At 35.6% G+C, this 22846-nt stretch overlaps 1 protein-coding gene across 1 annotated transcript; it reads right to left on the bottom strand.

Moving 5' to 3' along the window:
- Positions 1–289: 289 nt before the first annotated feature.
- On the bottom strand, positions 290–3164 carry LOC107620844 (protein NRT1/ PTR FAMILY 5.1-like). The gene is made up of 4 exons (XM_016322950.3): positions 3014–3164; positions 2585–2805; positions 1596–2143; positions 290–1146 (listed from the first exon to the last, which is right to left on the bottom strand). Exons 1-4 carry the CDS (start codon positions 3162–3164, stop codon positions 327–329), a joined length of 1740 nt encoding a protein of 579 aa, XP_016178436.2. The 3' UTR covers positions 290–326.
- Between the last annotated feature and the right edge of the window lie 19682 nt (positions 3165–22846).

Below are 22846 nucleotides of genomic sequence, written 5' to 3'. Positions count from 1 at the left end.
AGTCCAAATGAAATCGGACCAAATTTGGCTCAAATCTATTGGATTGGCCAGGTCTTTGGAGTGGACCAGTCTATAGACACCTCTAATTAACTGTTACTAATTAACTTTTTTTTCCTTCGTATCGGTGATACTTTTCAATTGAATCGACTACATGACATGTATATTTTAGGTTAGAGAAAAAAAGAATGGAGAGATGATATTGTATAGATCTAAACATGTATTTGTGTAGCCCTTGAGGGCCAAGTTAGAAATACATTATGATGAGTTATTAAATAACTAACGACACATGAATAACTAATATTGATTAAAAAGGAAAAGCACATTTCTCATAAGGGACTCTCTAATTCTAAGGTATTCTCTTTCTTGTAAGTGTATCCACTTGATGCCCAAAGAAAGGCCCCAAAATTAAGCAGAGATATGACAAAAAGAAAGGCATAATAATAATCTAGGTGAGAATCATTAAGGTTGTTCCCTATCCATCTCTTACCACTGACTTTCCCAGTAACGTTATCCGTCATAGTCACCAAAAACGTGCAAAAAAAGCTCCCAGCAGCAACAGAGCTTGTGAAAAACGTTGTTCCAAGACCCTTCATTTCTTCAGGGGATTGATCATAGAAGAATTCCAACAAACCACTCATAAGAAATGTGTCTGCTATGCCAAGTAAAATATACTGTGGCAACAACCAGAATATGCTCATAGGAACTATCTTTTCATGGCCACTTATATGTTGCTGTGCTATCACATTCATTCTTTGAATCTCTACGGCGCAGCACACAGCCATTGCTACCGCCTGCACAGCGATTCCTGCGCCCAGCCTCTGTAGCAACGTGATTCCTCTCATGTTTCCGGTTCTCCGGCGCATGAACGGTACGAAGTAAGTGTCGTAGATTGGGAGGGAAATGAGCATTGTGACAACTAGGAAGCTCCAGAGGGAGGCGGCCGGAATGCGAAAACTCTGGCCAAGGCTTCTGTCCAATGTTGTACCTTGTTTGACAAAAATGGTCATCTCTACTGCAAGGAAATTGCTTGGAATTAGCATTAGTAGCCATATTTCAAGCATTCCTAGAACAAGCTTTGTTCCTTCTACTTGAGTCACTGTGCATGCTGCATTTTTGCTCTCTTTTATTGCTGCCTTGTCTAAGAACCTGTAACAATTCAATACTTTTTAGCTGTGCCATTTTAGGACTACACTTCATAATTCATCCCTCAATCTAATTTTCCATCTTATAATTACTTATCCAGTAAAACATTAAAAGTTTAACTATTTTGTTACTACTTTTAATATTTTTACTATTTAAAAGTTTGTAGTTCAATATAGATAAAAAAATTTAAATAGGTCTTTCAGTCTTTGTTAACAAGATATGAAATATTTTTAAAATATCCGTTTTTTTTAATGTAAGTTAGAATATTTTAAAAGTAAATATTCTAAAAAATTGTATTTTTTTCTAAAAAGTAATTGAAAATTTTTATTTAGTATAAAAAAATGTTAAACTGTACGAAGTAATTAATTTAAGATTTAGTGAAACTCCACCTTGCATCAAATTAATTAAACCAAAATTAAATTAAGAAGATCTATACCAGCTTATTACCTAACCTGAAACGGGGAGTGTGATGGATTTGCCTCGTTCCACTATTTACATAATGTTGCAAGTCAAATTCATGGAGCTCTGAAGGAGAAGTAGGAAGCTGAAGGTTTCTATTTGTGAAGGCAAGAAGAATGACCCTAATGAAATCCTTTTCATGGCAAGTCTTGGCATTTCTAGATTTGTGCCTATATAATGGGGTGCCCAGAAAGAAAACAATAACCGAAAATAGAAATCCAATAGCACACAAGGCATAACCACATTCCCATCTAACCTTCTCTTGAATGTAGACAACAGCCAAAGTAGCAACTAAAGCACCACATGATGTGTGGAAAGTCCACCAATTGAAGAATGAACCTTTGAGCTGCTTCTCTTTTGAGTTGAAATCATCAAATTGATCAGCACCAAAAGTTGACATGTTTGGCTTCAATGCACCACTTCCAATTGCTATAGTGTATAGTGATAGATTGAAGAGTGATAGTTGTAAGTTGCTTGCATTGCTGTTCCACTTTGGTCTCAAGCTTTTCAGCCAAGTAGTCAGGACTAGAAGCACAACTCCCTGTGTGTGTCATAGTGAAGTAGTCTCTCATATTAAAAATTTATCCATCACAGTAGTAATAAATTAATAGTAATATCTCAAATCGATTTTAAAAAAATATTTAGTTGGATAATTTAATCTTTATAAAATTTTGATAATCGAATCAATTTTTAAATTATTTTGTCAGAGATCAATTTTCAAATCAAATTTTGATAAAAAGTTAGATAAATCAGTTTCTATTGTTATTTAATAAAGACAAATTTTTAAAAATTGTAAAAATTTTCGGATCAATTATTTTATATAGACAGATAATCTCATGTGAGGACTAATTTATCTAACAAAATTAAAATTTGTGTGAATTAAATTAGTAATTAAAATTCGTTGAGAACTAAAATATCGGACTAATAATTTTATAACAAATGATTTGGGGTATTAGTGTATTAATTATGAATTAAAACTTACTATGGTATATATGAGGAGTGAAAGAGTGACCGTCCAAAAGCGCCCCATGTAATGAGAATCAGCTATGTAGGCACCAAGAATTGGGGTTATCCATGCTACTCCTGACCAGTTATTCACATCGCTTATTGAAGATACCAAGTCTTTGTGGAGTTGGCTTGTCATATAATTCACCAAATTAGCAGCTACTCCAAAGTAGGCAAATCTTTCCAATGCTTGGTATGCTACCATTAATACATACATACATACTCTCGTCATATATTAATTCGAGTCATCATAGTAATTCTGTATTCTATATAACCCTAAAGTTTTATATATATAAACCTATATGTGAAAGCAAGCAACTAACTTCTAACTATCTAATATCAATATCATCATGAGTTGCTAATTTTTTAATCATAACTTAAAAATATCTGAGAGAAAATTATATACCAAGAATATATCTGCAAGCTTTCCATTGCCCAGTTGTAGAAGAGAGCACTCGTTTTCCTCTAAGATCAACCGTGCCATCCTGAGTGTAACTATTTTTGTCCTCCATGTCACAGAAAATTTTGTTGTGATGGAAGCAATAATTAAGATTCATTGATGGAAGAAGGAAGATGAATCTATCAATCTATCTATACATTTATTTATGTGGTATATATCATTCTTTGGTTGAAGAAATAGGCAAATTTCATGATTATTTTATTCTTTGAATGGATTCTATGCGCCCTTTCATGTGTAATGAAGCAATATGATTTGGTCCTTACGAGTTATTGAAAAGAAAATTATGAAATACGAAAACGAATTGAAAGATCAGAAGAGGATGGCCTATAATTCGCTATATGCAATTTGTGCGATTCTCTATTATATATAATATAATGTTAGTGTATGCTAAATTAGGTATTAGTATAAAATATATATTAAGATATAAAATATATATTAAAAATGAGTTAAATAATATATATATTTATATAGATTGATTTTGATAATTGATTTTAATGAATAAATAATATTTTTATAATGTAATTGCTATATCTTTTCCATGACATTTGAACTTTGACCCTTCTATAAAGTCTAAAAAATGTAATAAAGAAATTATTGTTGGATCAATAACTCAATAACTTGTTTGGAATTAACAACTTTTTATTCTAGGTAAGACTTGCTAAATGATCCAATAATACTTAACACCTTAAATACTTTGAATGCTATTTTTTCTTATTTGGGTATATAATTAATAAGGTATTGAATATTCAAAATCGTTCTGTTTTGCAATTGATTTGCTATTTTGTAATAAAGAGTTTAAAATATCAGTTTCTTCTTTCTTTCTTTTTTTTTTTTAAATCAATACAAGTCTTATTAATTATATACGTGTCAAGTGTCAACTACTCTTCTGCATGTGTAAGAATTTTATATCGGATTTGTTTTAATAAATAAAATAAATATAATATTTAGAGTTAAGTACGATTTTGGTTTTTAAGATATAAGTCGAAAATTTTTTTTATCCCTAACCTTTTTTTCATACAAAATCATCCATAAAATTTAACTTAGTTTTAAAATCGTCTTTTATACCTAAATTTTAAATTTTATTACCAAATTATCCATAGCTAAATAAATTATAAAATAAAAAAATAAAAAGAGAAAAAAAACGGACAAGAGGGAGAATGGTGGGGGGAGGGAAGGAGAAGGAGGGGGATGGGGGAGGGAATCGACGTCATTCTTCTTTTCCTTTTCCCACCACAGCTCCAATGCTCCACCCCACATCTCCTTGCCCTCCTCCCTCTTCTCCCCTTTGCGCTAGCTCCGTCGTGGTGAGCTCTCTGTCCCCTTCTCCGCGAACCAAAATCCCCCGATCCTTAGCGCCGCCGTCGACACCTAGGCCATCGCGACATCTCCCTCCTTCGTCCCTTCCCAATCTAATCGTTCACCCTTGCTCGCCCTCAATTATTCTCTCAATAAACAGAGATCACCGAAGCTGACCTCTTTTCTCCAACAAGCTACCCGCGACATCACCATCTTCATCAGCTTCTCTCTCGCTGAACTAGAAACTGGACAGCCCCTGTTCTCCCTCCACCAGCAATGGCCAACACTGCCACTACAACTCCACTTATTCTTCTTCTGTTTCTTTTATTAATTACATTGTTAGATTTGTTGATTTGTTGATTTTTTTAATCACATTATTGTTGTTGACTCTGATTCTATTCTGATTGATTCTATTGTTCTTCTACTTCTATTTCTTCCTGATTCCATTCTTTTGTTTCTGGTTGGAATTCCTGATTCCATTCTTTTGTTTCTGTTTCTTCTTGTATTTTGCTGGTTGAAATTCTGTTTTTAATTTTTTAATATTTGTTAGTTGAAATTTTGTTGCTGTTGTTGAAATTCTGTTGCTGCCTTTGAAATTTTAGTTAAAATTTTGTTAAAATTTTAGTTGAAGAAGAAAAAGAAAAACAGATGTTGCTGTGATGGAAAAGAAGAAAAAGAAGAATAGAAATAGAGTATTTTGATGAAGAAGAAAAATGGTATTTTGGTTCCGAACGACGATTTTAAGACCAAGTTAAACCTTAAGGACGATTTTGTATACCAAAAAAGGTTGGGAAAGAAAAAAAATTTTCGGCCTATATCTTAGGGACCAAAATCGTACTTAACCCTAACATTTACGTATATAGTCACATTCCAAGAAAATTAAGCTTTTTTAATCTAAATTACTTATTTTGTTTGCAGTGAGAACGATATAATTATGAACATATTTCATTCTAACTACAAATGAGATATACTGAAAAATTTTAAGAGATATATTGTGTGAAAATAAGATAAATAACAAAGTTCAAAATACACGTATTTTATTGGTACTGAAACAAGATAAATATATAATTATCTCATCGTCATTGCATATAAAATATATGTCTAACTATTTTGTGATATATGCTCACATGACAAAATTGTATGTCTATATAAGTGACTCATTAAAGCTTGAATCAATACAAATCTTGAATCTTAGTTATTTTCATCTGATATTACTTTAACATGTATGGTGGTTAGTAGGAAAAGTTTAGAGGGCTATCAACTTTATTAAATTCTGGCCAGCATATAATCAACAAAAGAAAAATGAGTAATCCCACACTATTGGATGAAATCTCACACCATTAAAAACATTATCGATGGCTACTTGATGGCTACAAATCACAAAAGTTACTGCCCCCTAGCACTCCTTGTGGTTAGTATATTGTTGTAAGCGTTTATCCCAAGACATCTATGAAAGATACTGACGAAGGGATTTTATACAAATACCCCGAGTTGGTGTTGCATTGGACTCTTTGTGTTAATACATTTGAGGTGTTGAAGAACCTAATATTGACAAAGATGGGATACCTCAGTCTGAACGAGATTAGGAGAATTGGGTACAAATTCTTTATAGTAGTGTCCAACTGAGAATTCAGATTTAATATTTTTTAGATTGAAGGCGATGATCATGTGTATGTGATGTTTGAGGTTCATAGGAGAATCTTAGTCCACTAAGTCATGAAGTTGTATGTTGAAGTTAACGAGATTGATGGCGATGGAACAAGTCTGTCTATTTCCACAACATAGGATCCACTAATAGCAACATCTCTTTTGCATTACACTACACCTCGGGCTGGCAATACGGGCTAAAGTTCACTGGGGTGATCTGCTGAACTAGCAAAAAAATTTAAAGATGTGCCGGCTAAAATATTAAAACCCCCACATTCAAAAACCTGCCTAACCTGCACCGCAGGCTTAGGTAGGAAGGGACAGATTTGCTTGATGGGATTGCTCTTTATGCACACACGCGCGCGTACGTGCGCACGCACGCATGCACGCGCGCACACACACTGCCGACCCCCGGCGCCCTCGGCCCTCTCCTCGCACCCCTTTGTCATACCTTTCCCTTCATTATGCGACGTTCCTAGCTTCTAAGCCTCAACACTTGCTGCTTTGCCGCTGGCACTAGCCATTTTTCACTGTCATCTGCTTCATGCCTTTGCCAACATCTCTTCCTCAAACAATTAGTCTTTGTTCTTGCTAGTTCTGGACGTCGTCACTCCTGGCCAACGCCACTGCTCTTAGTTGTCAATGTTGCTTCCTTGCCGTCGTTGCTAGATACGTGTATATTCTCTTTGTATAATCAATGGATCTATGGTTTCTAGGTTGAACGGAGACGACCACTACAAGAAAATAAGCTTTCTGCCACGCTTTTAAAGCGTGCCGAAAAGTGCTTAAAAGCATACCGATAGCTTTTCGCCACGCTTTTTGAGCTATCGGTATGCTTTTGAAAGGGTCACATCTGCGAATGTGCCGGTTGCTCTATCGCCACGCTTTTGGTGACCTATCGCCACGCTTTATTTTTTGCTACGCTTTTAAAGATCGCTACGCTTTAAAAGCGTGGCCATATGTGCTAGATATGGCTACACTTTTAAAGCGTGCCAATAGCATGATATGGGTATGCTTTAAAAGCGTGCCAATAGGAGACAAATGGCTACGCTTTTAAAGCGTGCCAATAGCAAGACATATGGCTACGCTTTTAAAGCGTTCCAATAACGAGATCTAGCCACGTTTTTAAAGCGTGGCTATAGCTAAATCAAATTTAAAAAAAAATGGTAAAAGCCTACATGTGAACACTCAAATTTATGTTCCTACATTCAATATTGGGTAAAAGCCTACAACAATGTCATCTGTATACATGCAACGGTTGCGTACATGAAATTTACAAACATTAACAAAAATGAATCTCTAAGAAGAGAATTAAGAATTATACAAGACACAGATTTTACAAATTGACTCTAATGGCTTCATTTTCTTTGGATATTTCCTTCGCTCCTCGGTTCTATCACCTAGTTGACCAAAGTCATTAGCGCCTGGAAAATATCATAAGCAGAGTGTTAGACTCTTCTATCATTTTTTTTTATCTTTGAAGAACACTAAGATTTATCAAATATCAAATGTAATTAACTTTAATTTTTTATTTTAAACTTTGAATAATAAAAAAACAAAACCGATATAAAAAAATAGTGCATCCTCAGGTGAAAAAATAAGAGAAGATGAACTGACGAAGAACATATTTTTTTTAAGGGGTGCTTATGGGTACGGGTAACTCGATTATCCATCCAAAATTAATCCGATCTAATTATATTGGTTCTGGATTAGATAGATAATTAGGTTCAATCAGGTCAGACCCAATCAAATTCGATCTTAATTGGTTCGGATATCGGTTATGAGATTGTGGAACCCGAACCAACCCGATTGCCCAATTAGTTTAATATTAATTAAAAATAAATAAAATCTAATAATTGATACAGAAAAATTGCAAACAATAATTCCACCGACAAGTATACCGAGTTGTATCAAGTAATAAAACTCACAAGAGTGAGGTCGATCCCACGAGGATTAAAGGATTAAGCAATCAATAGTTAGTTGATTATTCTAGTTAGACAGTTCATATTGTTGTGATGAGCAAATAGGAAAAGTAAATGACATGAATTAAAAGAAAGCAATAAATGACTAAAAAGTAAACGACATAAATGTAAAGTGCAAGAAATTAAAGTGATGGAAAGTAAATTGCAAGGAATAGAAAGTACAAGAAAGTAAAGTGCAAGAAAGTAAATGATGGAAAGGTAAAATACTAGAAGTAAAAATAAAAGAAAAGCATTGGGATCAAGAGATATTGCATTCTCAGGATCAACAATTCTCATCTCCTCTTTAATCATGCAATCATTGATCTCTTGGCAAATCATAAGTAATCAAACCCCAATCTCTTGGTGATTTGATTTCTCTTAACTTGATCAAGCGCCAATTTCTTGATCTAATTGGTCATGAGAAGAGATGAAGTTCAATTTCTGATTCTAAGGCCACACAACCCTCAAAACCTGAATTCAAAGTGGTTACATGTCACATACCGGACTAAGAATGTATTGATCAAGAGGATTATGAGAGAAGAGTCTCAAACTGAATTTCATAACTCCTTTCTCAAGTTCATCATGAAATTCAAGTAGACCCAATCCCTCTTTCGATAGTAATTGGATCTATGAAGCACAAAGACTCTCTCTAAAGCAACAATAAAAGAAGAATTGAAGATGAAGAATGAAAATAAATCAACCCATTAAATTGCAATAGAGCTCTCTTTCCCAATGAAAAGAGTTAGTAATTCATAATAAAATATTTACAAAAGTGGGTGAAAGAAAATGGAAAATAAGAAGAATGTGAAGTGTGTGAAGAGAGGAGTCCGAAGACCCCCTCCAGGATGGTCCCTGTAGTGTGAAAACTAAAGCCTATTTATAACATATCCTAAATTACAAACTCAAATGAAATTGAAAACAAATTACAATCAAATGAAAATTAGCTATTCTAGATGATTCTTGTGGCTTTGATTGGTTGACAATTGTGGGTTTGCTTGCTTAAAGTTTAAGTGGACTTGGAGTGAAATTAATTGAACTAGAATGATGCTCCAAGGGTCCTTTGGCGTTGTTGGCATCAACGTTGGCGTTGCCAACGCCCAAAGTGGCATTAGTGATATAGCATTAGCGTGGTTAATGTTTTTACAACCATGCATATGCGTCACCCACGCGTACACGTCATCACTGGTTTCGGAATTTTTCACGCGTATACTTCGCTCATGCGTGCGCGTCATCACTATTTTGGCACTTGTCACGCGTACGCTTAGCCCATGCGTGCGCGTCATCACTGTTTTTGGCACTTTCCACGCGTATGCGTCGTCCATGCGTACGCATAGCCTTCCTCGCTGGCATTATTGAGATAGCGTTAGCATTAACAACGCTAGGATCTGGCGTTAGCAGGGCAGTGTTAGCGTCAACAACACTCTTCTCACGCGTACGCGTCACCTTGCAGAATTGCCACTCTGACGCGTACGCGTGGATTGCCAAATTTTCCATACACACTATCGCAGGCATTATTGGAGCTAATGTTAGCGTTACTAATGCTATGCCTGGCGTTATCAGCACTATAGTTAGCGTTAACAACGCTTTCATTATTCTCCAAGTTGGCATTGGTTGCCTACGTTAGCGTTGGTAACACTTTTGCTCCTTCTTTTCTTCTTTGTTTTGTGATTTTTGCTTCTTTTTCTACCATTTTCTACAACATTCATCAAATCAAAAGATCAAAGCAATATATGACTTAAGCACCGAAACACTTCCAAAATTAAGCTTTAAACACTAATTTCCTATATGAAAAAGCATAGAAAACACAACATAATGCACAAGCATCAATAATATATATACAAATCTATCTCCTAATCCTAAAGTCTTTCAAATTATGACAGTTGTTTATACTCTGGCCTAAAACTTTAAGTCAGACCCAAAAATAGACAAAGTCCAGGTACAAAGGACAGATCCACTTCGCCAATATGCCTGACCTCTTAGGGCCGACCCACAAGAAAAAGAGTAATTTTTTTTAAACCCACAAAAGGGAATCAGTTCAAAATATCCAAAAAATTACATTGTTCAAAATCCACAAACTTGGGAATTACAGTTTGGAAATAAGAAGAAAATAAAACTAGAAGGCTTCTTCAGCAGCTGGAGCTTTCTCTGGCGAGTTAGATTATGACCGCTTCAGGTTTGGCTTGAGGGATCTCGCCAGAACTGGTCGGACCAGTCTCTTCGACGTCAGGAGAAGAAAGAACTTGACTAACACCTTTAAGCTTTAAATCCTTAGAAAGAGATGCGTCTATAGAATCTGGAAAAACAATCCTCCCCTCAATCACGACCTTGTCAGGATCAATGAGGGAGGTCCATCTCGGGTGCCAGAATTCGGAATTGAGCCTTCAAATTATCAGCCATCTCATCCATGCCCTGTACTACTGATAGCTATAGGTCCTCATATTCTTGTTTAAGTTTTTCAAGTTCCTCCTCTCTTCGAAGCCTCTCCCCAGAGACTCATCGATATTAGTCTTTTTCTGTAAGCCCTCTACCATAGCAAATGCTACCTCAAAAAGCTCCACCTTTCATGATGCTTAGCAACATCAGATGATAAAGTCTCCTTCTCTACCTCTTGCTCCAACTTGAACTCCTTCAAAGAAGCTACCTCTGCCCAAAAGGCAAATAACTCACTTTGGGCAGCATCAAAAGGAGTCTCGCAAAGTCTTTTAAGCAAAGTTGAACACACCCCTGTTGTCCAAATTCCATCTCGGGCAAGCCGCTCCAGATGTCTTTCCATAGATGCATCATCCATGCCTATGGAACTGTGAGGAAGAATGTACTTTTAACATAAGACAACAACATTAAATCCCTGCTTGTAAGCACTCCCGAACTGTGAAGAAGGAGTTTTTCTTTTCGGGAGCCACTTGTATCAGACTCCTTTAAAGGTTCTTTGAAAGAGGGGGGACGAGAGAAATAGTTCGGGGTGTGGACTCTTTGATAGGAGGAGGGAGAAGTGCCAACTTGCCAGAAGAAGACGAGTTTGACTTTGAAGGAAATGAAGTACCACTCGAATTCTCGGCCACCTTCAACTGAACTAATCGGATGGCTGCATTCTTCGCTTGCCTTAACCTCTACAAAGCGTCCGAGCCACTAGTCATTCTCACTATAAAAATAGAAGATAAAAGAAGTTTCAAAACTTATAATTCAACAAATAAAAAAGGGACTATCTACAAAGTTAAAGCCAGCTACCTAGTTTGGTACAGACGTAGCTGGGCTTGGCTATAAAAAATTTCTTTATATTGAGGTGAGGAGATCAGCCGCAACACTCCTGAAACAACGCTACTACACATTCTTCAACTTCATTGAGGTCATCAATATTAAATTTCACAACATTAGAAACCCCCTCCTAGTACAAACAAAAAATAGGCTCATCTTTCTCATTACTGAAAAAAGGTCGAACACCCCCTATAGTTCAGACTTTGAAAAAGTAATTTTTAAAATCATGAAAGAAATCATCAAAAATGAAAAATACTTTCTTACCCTAAATAGCTCGGAAGGAACCCCGAATGTTGCTTCTTAAAAGTAAAGGGTTTTGTAAGTTGGAAAAGGTAAAATAATCTTTGGAAGATAAGGGAAGATCGAGCTCCTAACTAACTAAGTGGTAAACCTTTATAAAACCTTAAGAGTTTGGATGGAGCTGAGAAAGGGTAACACTACAGATTTGTAGGATTTCTATCTCAAAGTCAGTAAAAGAGAGTGTAATCCCAAACCTAGTGAACAAACACTCGTACATAAACAAAAATGGTTTTTGAAGCTATTAAGTTGGGAAAAACAAATCCTATCATCGGGATCGGGAGATTTTAATTCATACTTTTTCTTCTCCTCTTGAATTCTACAAATTCTGTGTTGAAGGCAAAATTTCTCTATATATTCATTATCAACTATGGGGACAATGGACAAAACTGTACTATCTACCCAATCTAAATTGAAAGAAACTCTAGAATATATGATGAGAACTACTGAGCGAGACATAAGAATATACCTACAAGAAAGAAAAACAACTATGTTACTACAATAGTAACCAAACAAGTCGGAAATCATCACAGAAATAAACACATTCTGCTTCAAAGACTTACTATGGCTAAAAGTATCCCCCACTTAACAATCTAAAATGGCATCATTATCAAAAATAATAATGGCACTATCTAGGGGCAACATAAAGTCACAGTCAGGATTACTTTAAGATATTATTACAAAGACAATCAACTATGTACCATAATACTCAAAACAAATACTGATTTCACAAGCAAACAAAAACTACTACATTTTCAAGCAAAAGCTACATTCTTGCATAACAGAAGGGCAAGACAATGCCATCACAGGATTCTAAAGTCATAAAAATGGCTATCGTCACAAATCAAAAAATCCCTAACAAGAATTAAATAACAACCATTAAGAAGAAGAATTGCTAACCTTTGATGATGAAGAAAATGAAAGTACGCATGAAAGGATCTTGGGGAAAATAACTGATAAACTACTATTTTATGATTTATCTTATGCTCAATTGAGTGGTTTATATCAATCCTTTACTCACTTATTCATATGATTTGCATGAGTTTACATTTTTCCTTCTTGATTTTGTACTATGATTGAAAACATGCTTCTTTGACCTTAAATTTCCTATGTTTAATCCTCTATTATTACCATTCGATGCCGTGATATGTGTGTTAAGTGATTTCAGAGATTAAGGGTAGGAATGGCTTAGAGGATGGAAAGAAAGCATGCAACAATGGAAGGAATACAAGAAACTGAAGGAACTTCTAAGCTGCCCAGCTTGACTTCTTCGCACTCAAACAGTCATAACTTGAGCTACAAAGGTCCAAATGATACGGTTCCAGTTGCGTTGGAAAGCTAACGTTCGGGGCTTCGCAACGATATGTAATTTGCCATAGCTGCTTCGAAGCCAGGCAACGCAAACGCGTGGATCACGCGGACGCGTGACCTGGCAAAAACCCAATCCACGCTAACGCGTGGACGACGCTTCCGCATGACTTTGCAGCGACCTGTACGTACCAGAAATTCTGGGCTATTTTTGTCCCATTTCTTGGTCCAAAAAACACAGATTAGAGGCTATAAAGTGGAGGAATGCATTCATTCAATGAGATAAAACATATACAACAATTCATAGAACATTCATATTCACAATTATTAGGTTTTAGATGTAGTTTTTAGAGAGAGAGGCTCTCTCCTCTCTCTTAAGTTTTAGGATTAGGATTTCAATTTCTTCTCAGGTTCAATGATCCTTTAATTTGCTTTCTAGTTTTATTTACTCTATTACTTTAATTGTTATTTATCTTTTCAAATTGATTTATGATTTTTCCTATGTTAAGATTGAATATTCTATTTAATATTATTTGAGGTATTTCAGATTTATGATTATTTTATTCTATTTATAATGCTTTCAATTTAATTTATGATTTATTTTCTCCTTTTGCTTTGGTTAAGTAATTGGTAACACTTGAGTTATCAAACTCAGCAGTTGATTGGAAATTAGGATTGCTGATTGATTTGGATCTCTCTAAATCTAGTCTTTCCACAGAAGTTGACTAGGATTTGAGGATCAATTTAATTAGTCTACTTGACTTTCCTTTATTTAGTAAGGGTTAACTAAGTGGGAGCAAAATCCAATTCTCATCACACCTGATAAGGATAACTAGGATATGATTTCCAGTTCTCATACCTTGCCAAGAGTTTTCTTTATAATTATTAATTTATTTTTCTTGTCATTTAAATTACTTGTTCTTTAATTCAAAAACCCAAAATTCTACCTTTTCCATAACCAATAATAAACACACCTCCCTGCAATTCCTTGAGAAGACGACCCGAGGTTTTAATACTTCGGTTATAAATTTTATTGGGTTTTGTTACTTGTGACAACCAAAGTTTTTGTACGAAAGAATTCTTTGTTGGTTTAGAAACTATACTTACAACGCGATTATTTTTATAAAAATTCTTTACCGACATTAAATCTAGTTCGTCAAAAAATGGTGCCGTTGCCGGAGAATTGCAAACGTGTGCCTTATTATTGGTTATTGTAAATATTTTATTTTGCTTGTTTATTTGCTTTTATTTTTGTTTTTAATTTTTATTAGCTATTATGAGTTTTCACCCCCGTCGCTTTGAGTTTGGTTCTAATGTTATTGCAAGGAATGGAAATTATAACAGGAACATGCATCAAGGTCGAAACAATCAAAGATGGAAGGAGCCACGAGGATCTGATCAACCCTTTCGGAAACAACACCTTCCAAGATACCATGGACAACGACCATTCTACAATGCATGCCAAGACAATAGTTATGGTGGACCCCTTCGTGACAAACCACTTCCGCCAAATGACTATGGTCAAGAGTCATTCCGAGGTGCGTACCAAGATGATAGATACGGTAGACCCCCTTGTAGTTACCAGCAAGCTCCATCATATGCCAATGAACCACCTCCTCAAAATAGCTTTGGACCACCATACTCACAAGCCCCCTACTACCAAACACCATCACATGATCCTAACCCTTATCCACTAAATCAACCACCCTATGAGCCATATGAACCATATCTAGAACCACCCCAATTCCAACCCAATTACTCCCAAGAACCACCACCTCTATATACAGTATGTCTACATCCATCAATTCAAGAGCACTATGATCCTAATCATGTTATTCAATCTGGACAAGAATCAAGGGATCGTCTCAAGGAAACAGTGGATAAATTTCATGCAACCCTTCATCAACTGGAGCAAGCGATAAATCGATTACCTTCCCGACGTTCGGACACTCAAGGAACCCCCATGGCTTCATGTGGACAATCTAATGAAGAACGTAGCATGAAGGAGATACTAGAAACTTCGGTAAACAGTAAGGAGCATGACTTTGTACTGGAACAAGTGGAGGAAGCCGAAATTATCAAAGAAGAAGAATTGGCTGAAGACTTAGGAGATGCAGAACCTCTATGGAAAAATCCAGTCAAAGAGCCTTCTTCAAAGACGTTTGAAATAGATGTTGAGGAGGGTGTACAACCTCCAAGGCATATCATGGTTGAAGACTTTGAAGGGGATGATCAAGAGATGGATTCAATCATTGATGAATTCTTATCTACAATTAAACCCTCTCCCATTGGACTAGACATGGAGATCAAAGAAAAAGAATCACAAACTCCCATGCCCTTGGTAATCAATGAAGAAGAGATTGAATTGGAAGAAAGCTACCAAGAGGAAGAGGTTGAAATTGAAGAAGCTTGCAAAGAGGTGGAAGTTGTCAAAGAAGAGCACAAAGGAGTGGAGCTTGAAATCACCTTGCCAAAGTTGTTGGAGACCTCTCCGCCTAAGTCACCATCATCCTTCACAGCATTAAAGTGGGTAAAATTCATATCCCTTAGCTTTCTCATCCCACTTGAATATGGTTTACTTGAGACACATGGTCAACTTAAAGCTCTTTGTAGCATTAAGAGTAAGAGGGAAATGGTTAGTAGTAGGAGTTGCCCTGCAAGGTTCAATACGGTTGCACACTCCAAGTTGAAGTGCAAGAATTGGTGTAGAACTCGATTGAATGGGTCTAGGAAGCTGTTTGGATGTCTCAGTGAGAATTTAAATTGCGTGCCACCCGGATGGAATTATGATGATCAACAAGAAGACGGGTGTAAAAGCAAAGTCTGGGACCCCGGAATTTATTCCAACAGTCAACACTTTTGGGGCCTTGTCACTTGCTTTAACTTGCTTGAAGGCTCTTTGCGCCTAGTTTGGGATCTCGGAGGCCATTGGAATTACAAACATTGGTGGAGATTCCTGGATGAGTTCAAGCACAAGCCACCATAACAGGGAGCTCACCAAATGTCCAACTTAAGGACAATAACTAAAAGTGCTAGGTGGGAGACAACCCACCATGGTATGATCTTTCATTTTTATTCTTAATTTAATTTAATTTTATTTTCATTTTTATTAGTGGTCTTTCATAAATTTTGCATAAGCATCTGCATTCTGTATTCGGCATTTTTGCATTAAAAAAAAAACACGCACGTGACGCGTAAGCGTCACTGACGCCTCCGCGTCACAGGTGCATTAGGAAGAAAAGAAAAGTGAATAGAAAGTCACGTGAAAGCGTGGCTGGAGGCGTGCCTTAGGCACAAACATGCCCACGTGACCGCGTCACTGACGCGGCCGCGTCATTTTGAAAAATAGCCTCTCACGCGTCCGCGTCACCCACGCGAACGCGTGCCCCTAAAAATTGACGTAAAAGAGGTGTATGGCAGCACGTTATGATGGAGTGGGGCTGGAATGATGCTGGAAGTACCAGCCCTACCACGCGACCGCGTGCCCCACGCGGCCGCGTGTTTTACAAAATCAGGCCATTCACGCGATCGCGTCACCCACGCAAATGCGTCACCCCAAATTTTGGCAATAAGCAAACTAAACAGAGAGTTGTGCGAACGCGAGGCTGCTCTCGTGCCACTAGCACAAATCAAGTCACGCGAACGTGTGCCTCACGCGTCCGCGTCACTTGAAATTACCGCCAATCACGCGGACGCGTGATCCACGCGTCCGCGTCGCCTGCGCCGCACAACTTATCCAGATCACCGCCAATTATCTTATCTTTTCTTTTCTAATCCTAATTTCTTCTATCTTTTCTTCTTTCTTCTTTCTTTCTTACTTACTTCTTCTTCATCTCTTTAACTTCTCATCCCTTTTCACTTCCATTCTATTTTACTTAATTTATTTGCATACTTTCATCCATTGCATTTTAATTGTGCATATTTTTATTTTCTTTTCTACGTTCATTATTTTTTCCATTGGTGTTAAATTTTCTTATTTAACTGTTGCATCTTCTCTTGAATTATCCTGGTGCTTCATGACTTGTTTTATTTTGATTGGGTAATATTATTTAAATCAATGCTAATATTTTATGATACTTGTACTTCTCTTGCATTGATATAAACTTATACTGTCTTTCATTAGCCACACTTTCTTCCCCATTGTTGCAAATTTTTGCACTATTGATATGCCATTTGTTTCTATTATTTTTTCACTTATATGTTGTAGCTACCATATATTTGAGACACTTATTATTTGGCATTAACCCACCCATACTTTATTTGTTTTCCTATCTTTATTTCTGGGTTACTTTTCTTCTTTTCCTCTTCTTTCAGGATGGCCACCAAAGAAGGGAAAGGGAAAGCTTCTAAATGGGGAGACAAACAAGTCCATTTGCACAATCCTTGGAGAAAAACATCAGTTGAAGCAACCCGTCCACTTGCACATCTTAGCATGCACCGAGGACGGTGCAATCTTTAAGTGTGGGAAGGTCGATACCGATCTCCATGGGTTAGTTATTTTATTCTCAACACCAATATTTTACTTTATTAGTTTATTGTTGCATTTGCATGTTTGATTGCATATTTATTTGATTTTGTGCATATTTTACCACCACTTGGTTAAAGTAATATTTTCTTTTCCAAGAATTATTTTATAATATTTCACTAATTTAAATTAAACTTTTTGAAAAACTTGTTTGAAGAAATATTATACTGGAACATGGTTTTAGAGCTCGAACACACAAAACCAGTGAGATTTTGAGCCTACTTGATTGGTTGCATCTTATCAACCAATATTTTATTGGTGTGTGTTTTTCTCTCTAAAATTGTGATCTTTGTCTTGCTTAATTCTATATTTCCATTGTTTGATGTATGCATGCACTTATATGATTGAGGCCTTTGTTTCACTTAGCTTACATACCCATGTGGCCTTACCCTTTCATTATCCTTTGCAAACCAATTTTGAGCCTATTTTACCCCTTTATTCTTTACTTTAGCTCATCATTAACTCTAAGCAGAAAACAATAATGTCCTTAATTTGAATCCTTGGTTAGCTTAGACTAGTGAGAGTGCTCATAAATTAAGTGTGGGGAAAATTGGGTTTGGAAACATTTGGTTTGAGAATTGAGTATGTTAGAATTTTCTGAAAATGTGAAAGAAAGTTGAGAATATGTTCATGCATTCAATACCTTAATCATATGCATTGAAAAAGAAAGAAAAAAAATTATTAAGAAAATAAAAATAAAAAAAAGAAAAAAAAATAAAGGAGAAAAAGAAAAAAAAGAGCAAATAAGTAAAAGGGGACAAAATGCCCCAAAGTAAATGGTGAAAGTAATGCATATGTACTGTACTCGAAATTAGGATGCATGAATATGTGAAAAACATGGCTAATGGATAGTTAAATGTGGTATTATGATTACATGGATTGTCTAAGTTGGGTGGAAAGTTTATGTTAATTTAGGATTCAGATTTTAGTTCACTCGGCCTAATACAATCCTACCTTGACCCTAACCCCATTACAACCCTTAAAAGACCTCTTGATATGTGTATTTATGCATTAATTTTTTGTTGATTTTTAGATGAAGAGCAAGCCTTAGAAAGCAAGATTAGTAGAGAATTGAGAGATCGAACCTTAAACACCTGAGCGATTAGAGTGCATAAACTTCCAGTGAGGGTTCGACGCTCGATTCTTTGTTCTCGGCTTTCATGAGCTATTTTCTTTTTCAAGTTTACTTGTACTTCATTTTTATGATTTGAATTAGTGAAATCCAGTTCATATTTGTTCTTGAAAGATTTATTTACTTTTAACCAAGTAGGTAGAAACATTTTGCATGTAGTTGCATTCACATAGATAGGTTGCATTTCATGCATTCTACCATTCCTCTTCACTCCTTTATAGCTTCTCTTGAGCTTAGCATGAGGACATGCTAATGTTTAAGTGTGGGAAGATTAATAAACCACTATTATATGGTTTATCTTATGCTCAATTGAGTGGTTTATATCAATTCTTTACTCACTTATTCATATGATTTGCATGAGTTTACATTTTTCCTTCCTGATTTTGTGCTATGACTGAAAACATGCTTCTTTGGCCTTAAATTTCCTATGTTTAATCCTCTATTATTACCATTCGATGCCGTGATATGTGTGTTAAGTGATTTTAGAGATTACAGGGCAGGAATGGCTTAGAGGATGGAAAGGAAGCATGCAAAAATGGAAAAAATACAAGAAATTGAAGGAACTGCTAAGCTGTCCAACTTGATCTCTTCGCACTCAAACGATCATAACTTGATCTAAAGAGATCCAAATGACGTGGTTCTAGTTGCGTTGGAAAGCTAACATCCGGGGCTTCGCAACGATATATAATTTGCCATAGCTGCCCCGAAACCAGATGATGCGAACGCGTAGATCACGTGGATGCGTGATCTGGCAAAAACCCAATCCACGCTAACGCGTGGACGACGCTTCCGCGTGACTTTGCAGCGACCTGTACGTACCAGAAATCGCTGGGGGCGATTTCTGGGCTATTTTTGGCCCAGTTCTCGGCCCAGAAAATATAGATTAGAGGCTATAAAGTGGGAAAATGCATTCATTCAATGAGATAAAACATATACAACAATTCATAGAACATTCATATTCACAATTATTAGGTTTTAGATGTAGTTTTTAGAGAGAGAGGCTCTCTCCTCTCTCTTAAGTTTTAGGATTAGGATTTCAACTTCTTCTCAGGTTCAATGATCCTTTAATTTGCTTTCTAGTTTTATTTACTCTATTACTTTAATTGTTATTTATCTTTTCAAATTGATTTATGATTTTTCCTATGTTAAGATTGAATATTCTATTTAATATTATTTGAGGTATTTCAGATTTATGATTGTTTTATTCTATTTATAATGCTTTCAATTTAATTTATGATTTATTTTCTCCTTTTGCTTTGGTTAAGTAATTGGTAACACTTGAGTTATCAAACTCAGCAGTTGATTGGAAATTAGGATTGCTGATTGATTTGGATCCCTCTAAATCTAGTCTTTTCACAGGAGTTGACTAGGATTTGAGGATCAATTTAATTAGTCTACTTGACTTTCCTTTATTTAGTAAGGGTTAACTAAGTGGGAGAAAAATCCAATTCTCATCACACCTGATAAGGATAACTAGGATATGATTTCCAGTTCTCATACCTTGCCAAGAGTTTTCTTTATAATTATTAATTTATTTTTCTTGTCATTTAAATTACTTGTTCTTTAATTCAAAAACCCAAAATTCTACCTTTTCCATAACGAATAATAAACACACCTCTCTGCAATTCCTTGAAAAGACAACCCAAGGTTTAAATACTTCGGTTATAAATTTTATTGGGTTTTGTTACTTGTGACAACCAAAGTTTTTGTACGAAAGGATTCTCTATTGGTTTAGAAACTATACTTACAACGCGATTATTTTTATAAAAATTCTTTACCGACATTAAATCCAGTTCGTCAATGACCCAGCAACTTGCAAGAAATAGCCACTAAGGAGATGAAGAAGGCTTGTGAGTAAACGACACTCGAGTTGAAAATGGCTTCAGAAATGGTTCTAGAGAAGAACTTTCAGAAAAAATGGAAAGGCACAAAAAGAAGAAAAAGGTAAAGAATTGCCTTATATAAATAGCAGGGGCAAAAGTTAACTCCATTCTGTATTAAATGTTTTTCACGGTTATCAATGTAACTGAAGAAATGTGCAAACAATTACAAAAGTGTAATGTCATATCATTTTAAAATCACGTCGAGTTTGCAGACTTGTTTATCCAAAATATATCGTGTAAACCGACTTGATTGGCACATAAAAGCCTAAAGCAACCTACACAGAGAACAACTTGATAAGATGTTTGAGCCTGACCTACAATAAATCAGTTTTAAGTAAGGACATTGTTCATACTTTGACCCAAAATTTAAAGTCAGGCCCAAAAATTGACAAAGCCTAGGTACAAAGGACAGATCCACTTTACCAATACGCCCGACCTCTTAGGGCCGACCCACAAGAAGAATCTTAATTGCACCTACAAATATGCTCATATATTCAAAATATGAGATCTCAACAATGCCTAGATAAAAGGATAAGATAACTTCCCACTAGAATAGGAGGGGAGGCTATAAGTGTGGCCACAAGGTCACCCATCCAATTGTATAAATACCCCCTCCAACTTAAGTATCTCTCAACTCTAATCTACTAAAAAAAACTGTCTAAAATCCTTACTAACTTAAACATCAGAGTCCTTGTAGGTACCACCCTCCATCCTCAAGACATCAGACGATTGCACCTCTTCTACAAAGACGTTGGATCCAATACCCTAAGGAGTCTAGACCTCACTTTCAGGCCCAAACCACTTCAGGTAACCGACACAACGATAGTTATTTAAGTTTGAATTTATGGTGTATTGCTTTTTCTTTTAATATTATTATATATATATTTATAGTATTTAGATAATTTTTTTTGAATTTTTCTTTCAAGTCTTTTTTTTATTTCATTTTTCAATCAGATACCCAATTATCCGAACCAATCCAACCCAGATTTAATCTGTTCAAATTGGTTTGGGTTCACTCACTAAAAGTCTTAAATCTGAACCAACCCGACCCATGAACACCCTTAGACTCACTAATTCTCACCAACTCTTCTCACTTTATGCATCAAAACAACTTGTCACTTTCAATTTCCAGAGCTTTGAACGCAAGATATCCATGTCTTGTTACTGAAAAAAATTTTCTAAACTAAAATCTTCAATAGCCTTACAACCAGCATGAAGGTACTTCAAAGGAAAACACATGTCCACGATGATTCGAAGATCAAATCGAAGATAAAAGGCTAATTATACAAAATGACTAGCGATAATAAGTGTAACACCCTTACTATCAGAATGTCACATTTTCGGCTGCGTCACTCTGATAGAAAGAGATATTACGACAACTTCATGTACTTAATAATAAAATATGAGCCTTTGACTCGAAACCGTGTCGCTATTTTATTTGAAAAAAAAAATCGAAAAAAAATACTTTTACAATAAAACAAACAAGCATATACATAAACAAAACTTCTTACTCAAGTAATTTATACATATTATATATATACAAATCATGCAACTCCTATCTCTCTTACAAAATTATGATTTTAATGGCGAGGGAAGAATAAATAATAACTAAACTAATACATCCATATCGCATAAGCTAAACTCAAAAACTCTTCATAAGCTTCTTCGTCTGTTTCTTGAAAGAGAAGTCTGTAGGGGGTGAGAACATCATCCTCGAAAGGGTTCTCAGTAGAGGATTTTTAAGAATTGTCGTATGAAGATATTATAATTAAAAACTATTTTCAAAATATAGTGATTTATCAATTTGTTATCCAAATCTAAAATTCGTATTTCTCTTACAAAAATTCCATGTAAAATAACATTTTAACCAAAACTTATCTCTAATCCAATCAATCATGGCCTCCAGCCCAAACATAACCAATCACGACCTCCGGCCCAATACATAATCAAATCTCGGCCTCTAGCCCAAATCAATATAATTCACCATCGAAACTTAATCTCAACAAAATCAATCACACACAAACAAATTTAAGGCAAACACATATACTGAACAGTTACAGCAAGTATCATAGTTACTAGTTAAACAGAATTTATCAAATAAGCAAACTAAAACACTTAAGCACACTCAAACAAAGCACACAAATGCAACATGATGCATGCCGATTGATGAATCCATATTTTATGGTATTTATTTGCTCTATTTGGGTGGATTTCATCAATTTTTCTTGCATTTATCCATTGAAATAGCATAGTTTCATAAATTCTTTCTAAATTGTGCTTGAAAGTAAAAACATGCTTTTTAGGCCTTTTAATTACTAAATTTTATTCACTTTAATCCCATTTGATGCCTTAATGTGTTTGTTGAGTAATTTCAAGTTTATAAGGCAAGTATGGATTGAAGAAGTGAGAAAGGAAAGCATCCAAAGTGGAAGAATTCAAGAAATGAAGGATTTGGAAAGCTGTCAATCCTGACCTCTC

Source organism: Arachis ipaensis, chromosome B10 (genome assembly GCF_059453495.1).
Source record: "Arachis ipaensis isolate K30076 ecotype BB chromosome B10, ASM5945349v1, whole genome shotgun sequence".
NCBI lineage: Eukaryota > Viridiplantae > Streptophyta > Magnoliopsida > Fabales > Fabaceae > Arachis > Arachis ipaensis.
The sequence above is the reverse complement of the archived record's forward strand: the minus strand, read 5'-3'. Positions and strand labels throughout refer to the sequence as shown.

Coding starts and splice junctions, on each gene's coding strand:
- LOC107620844 (XM_016322950.3), bottom strand. CDS start 3,164: ATGAATCTTAATTATTGCTTCCATCACAACAAAATTTTCTGTGACATG. Junction 2,806..3,013: donor AGCTTGCAGATATATTCTTG/GTATATAATTTT, acceptor TATTAATGGTAG/CATACCAAGCATTGGAAAGA. Junction 2,144..2,584: donor CACTCCTCATATATACCATA/GTAAGTTTTAAT, acceptor TGACACACACAG/GGAGTTGTGCTTCTAGTCCT.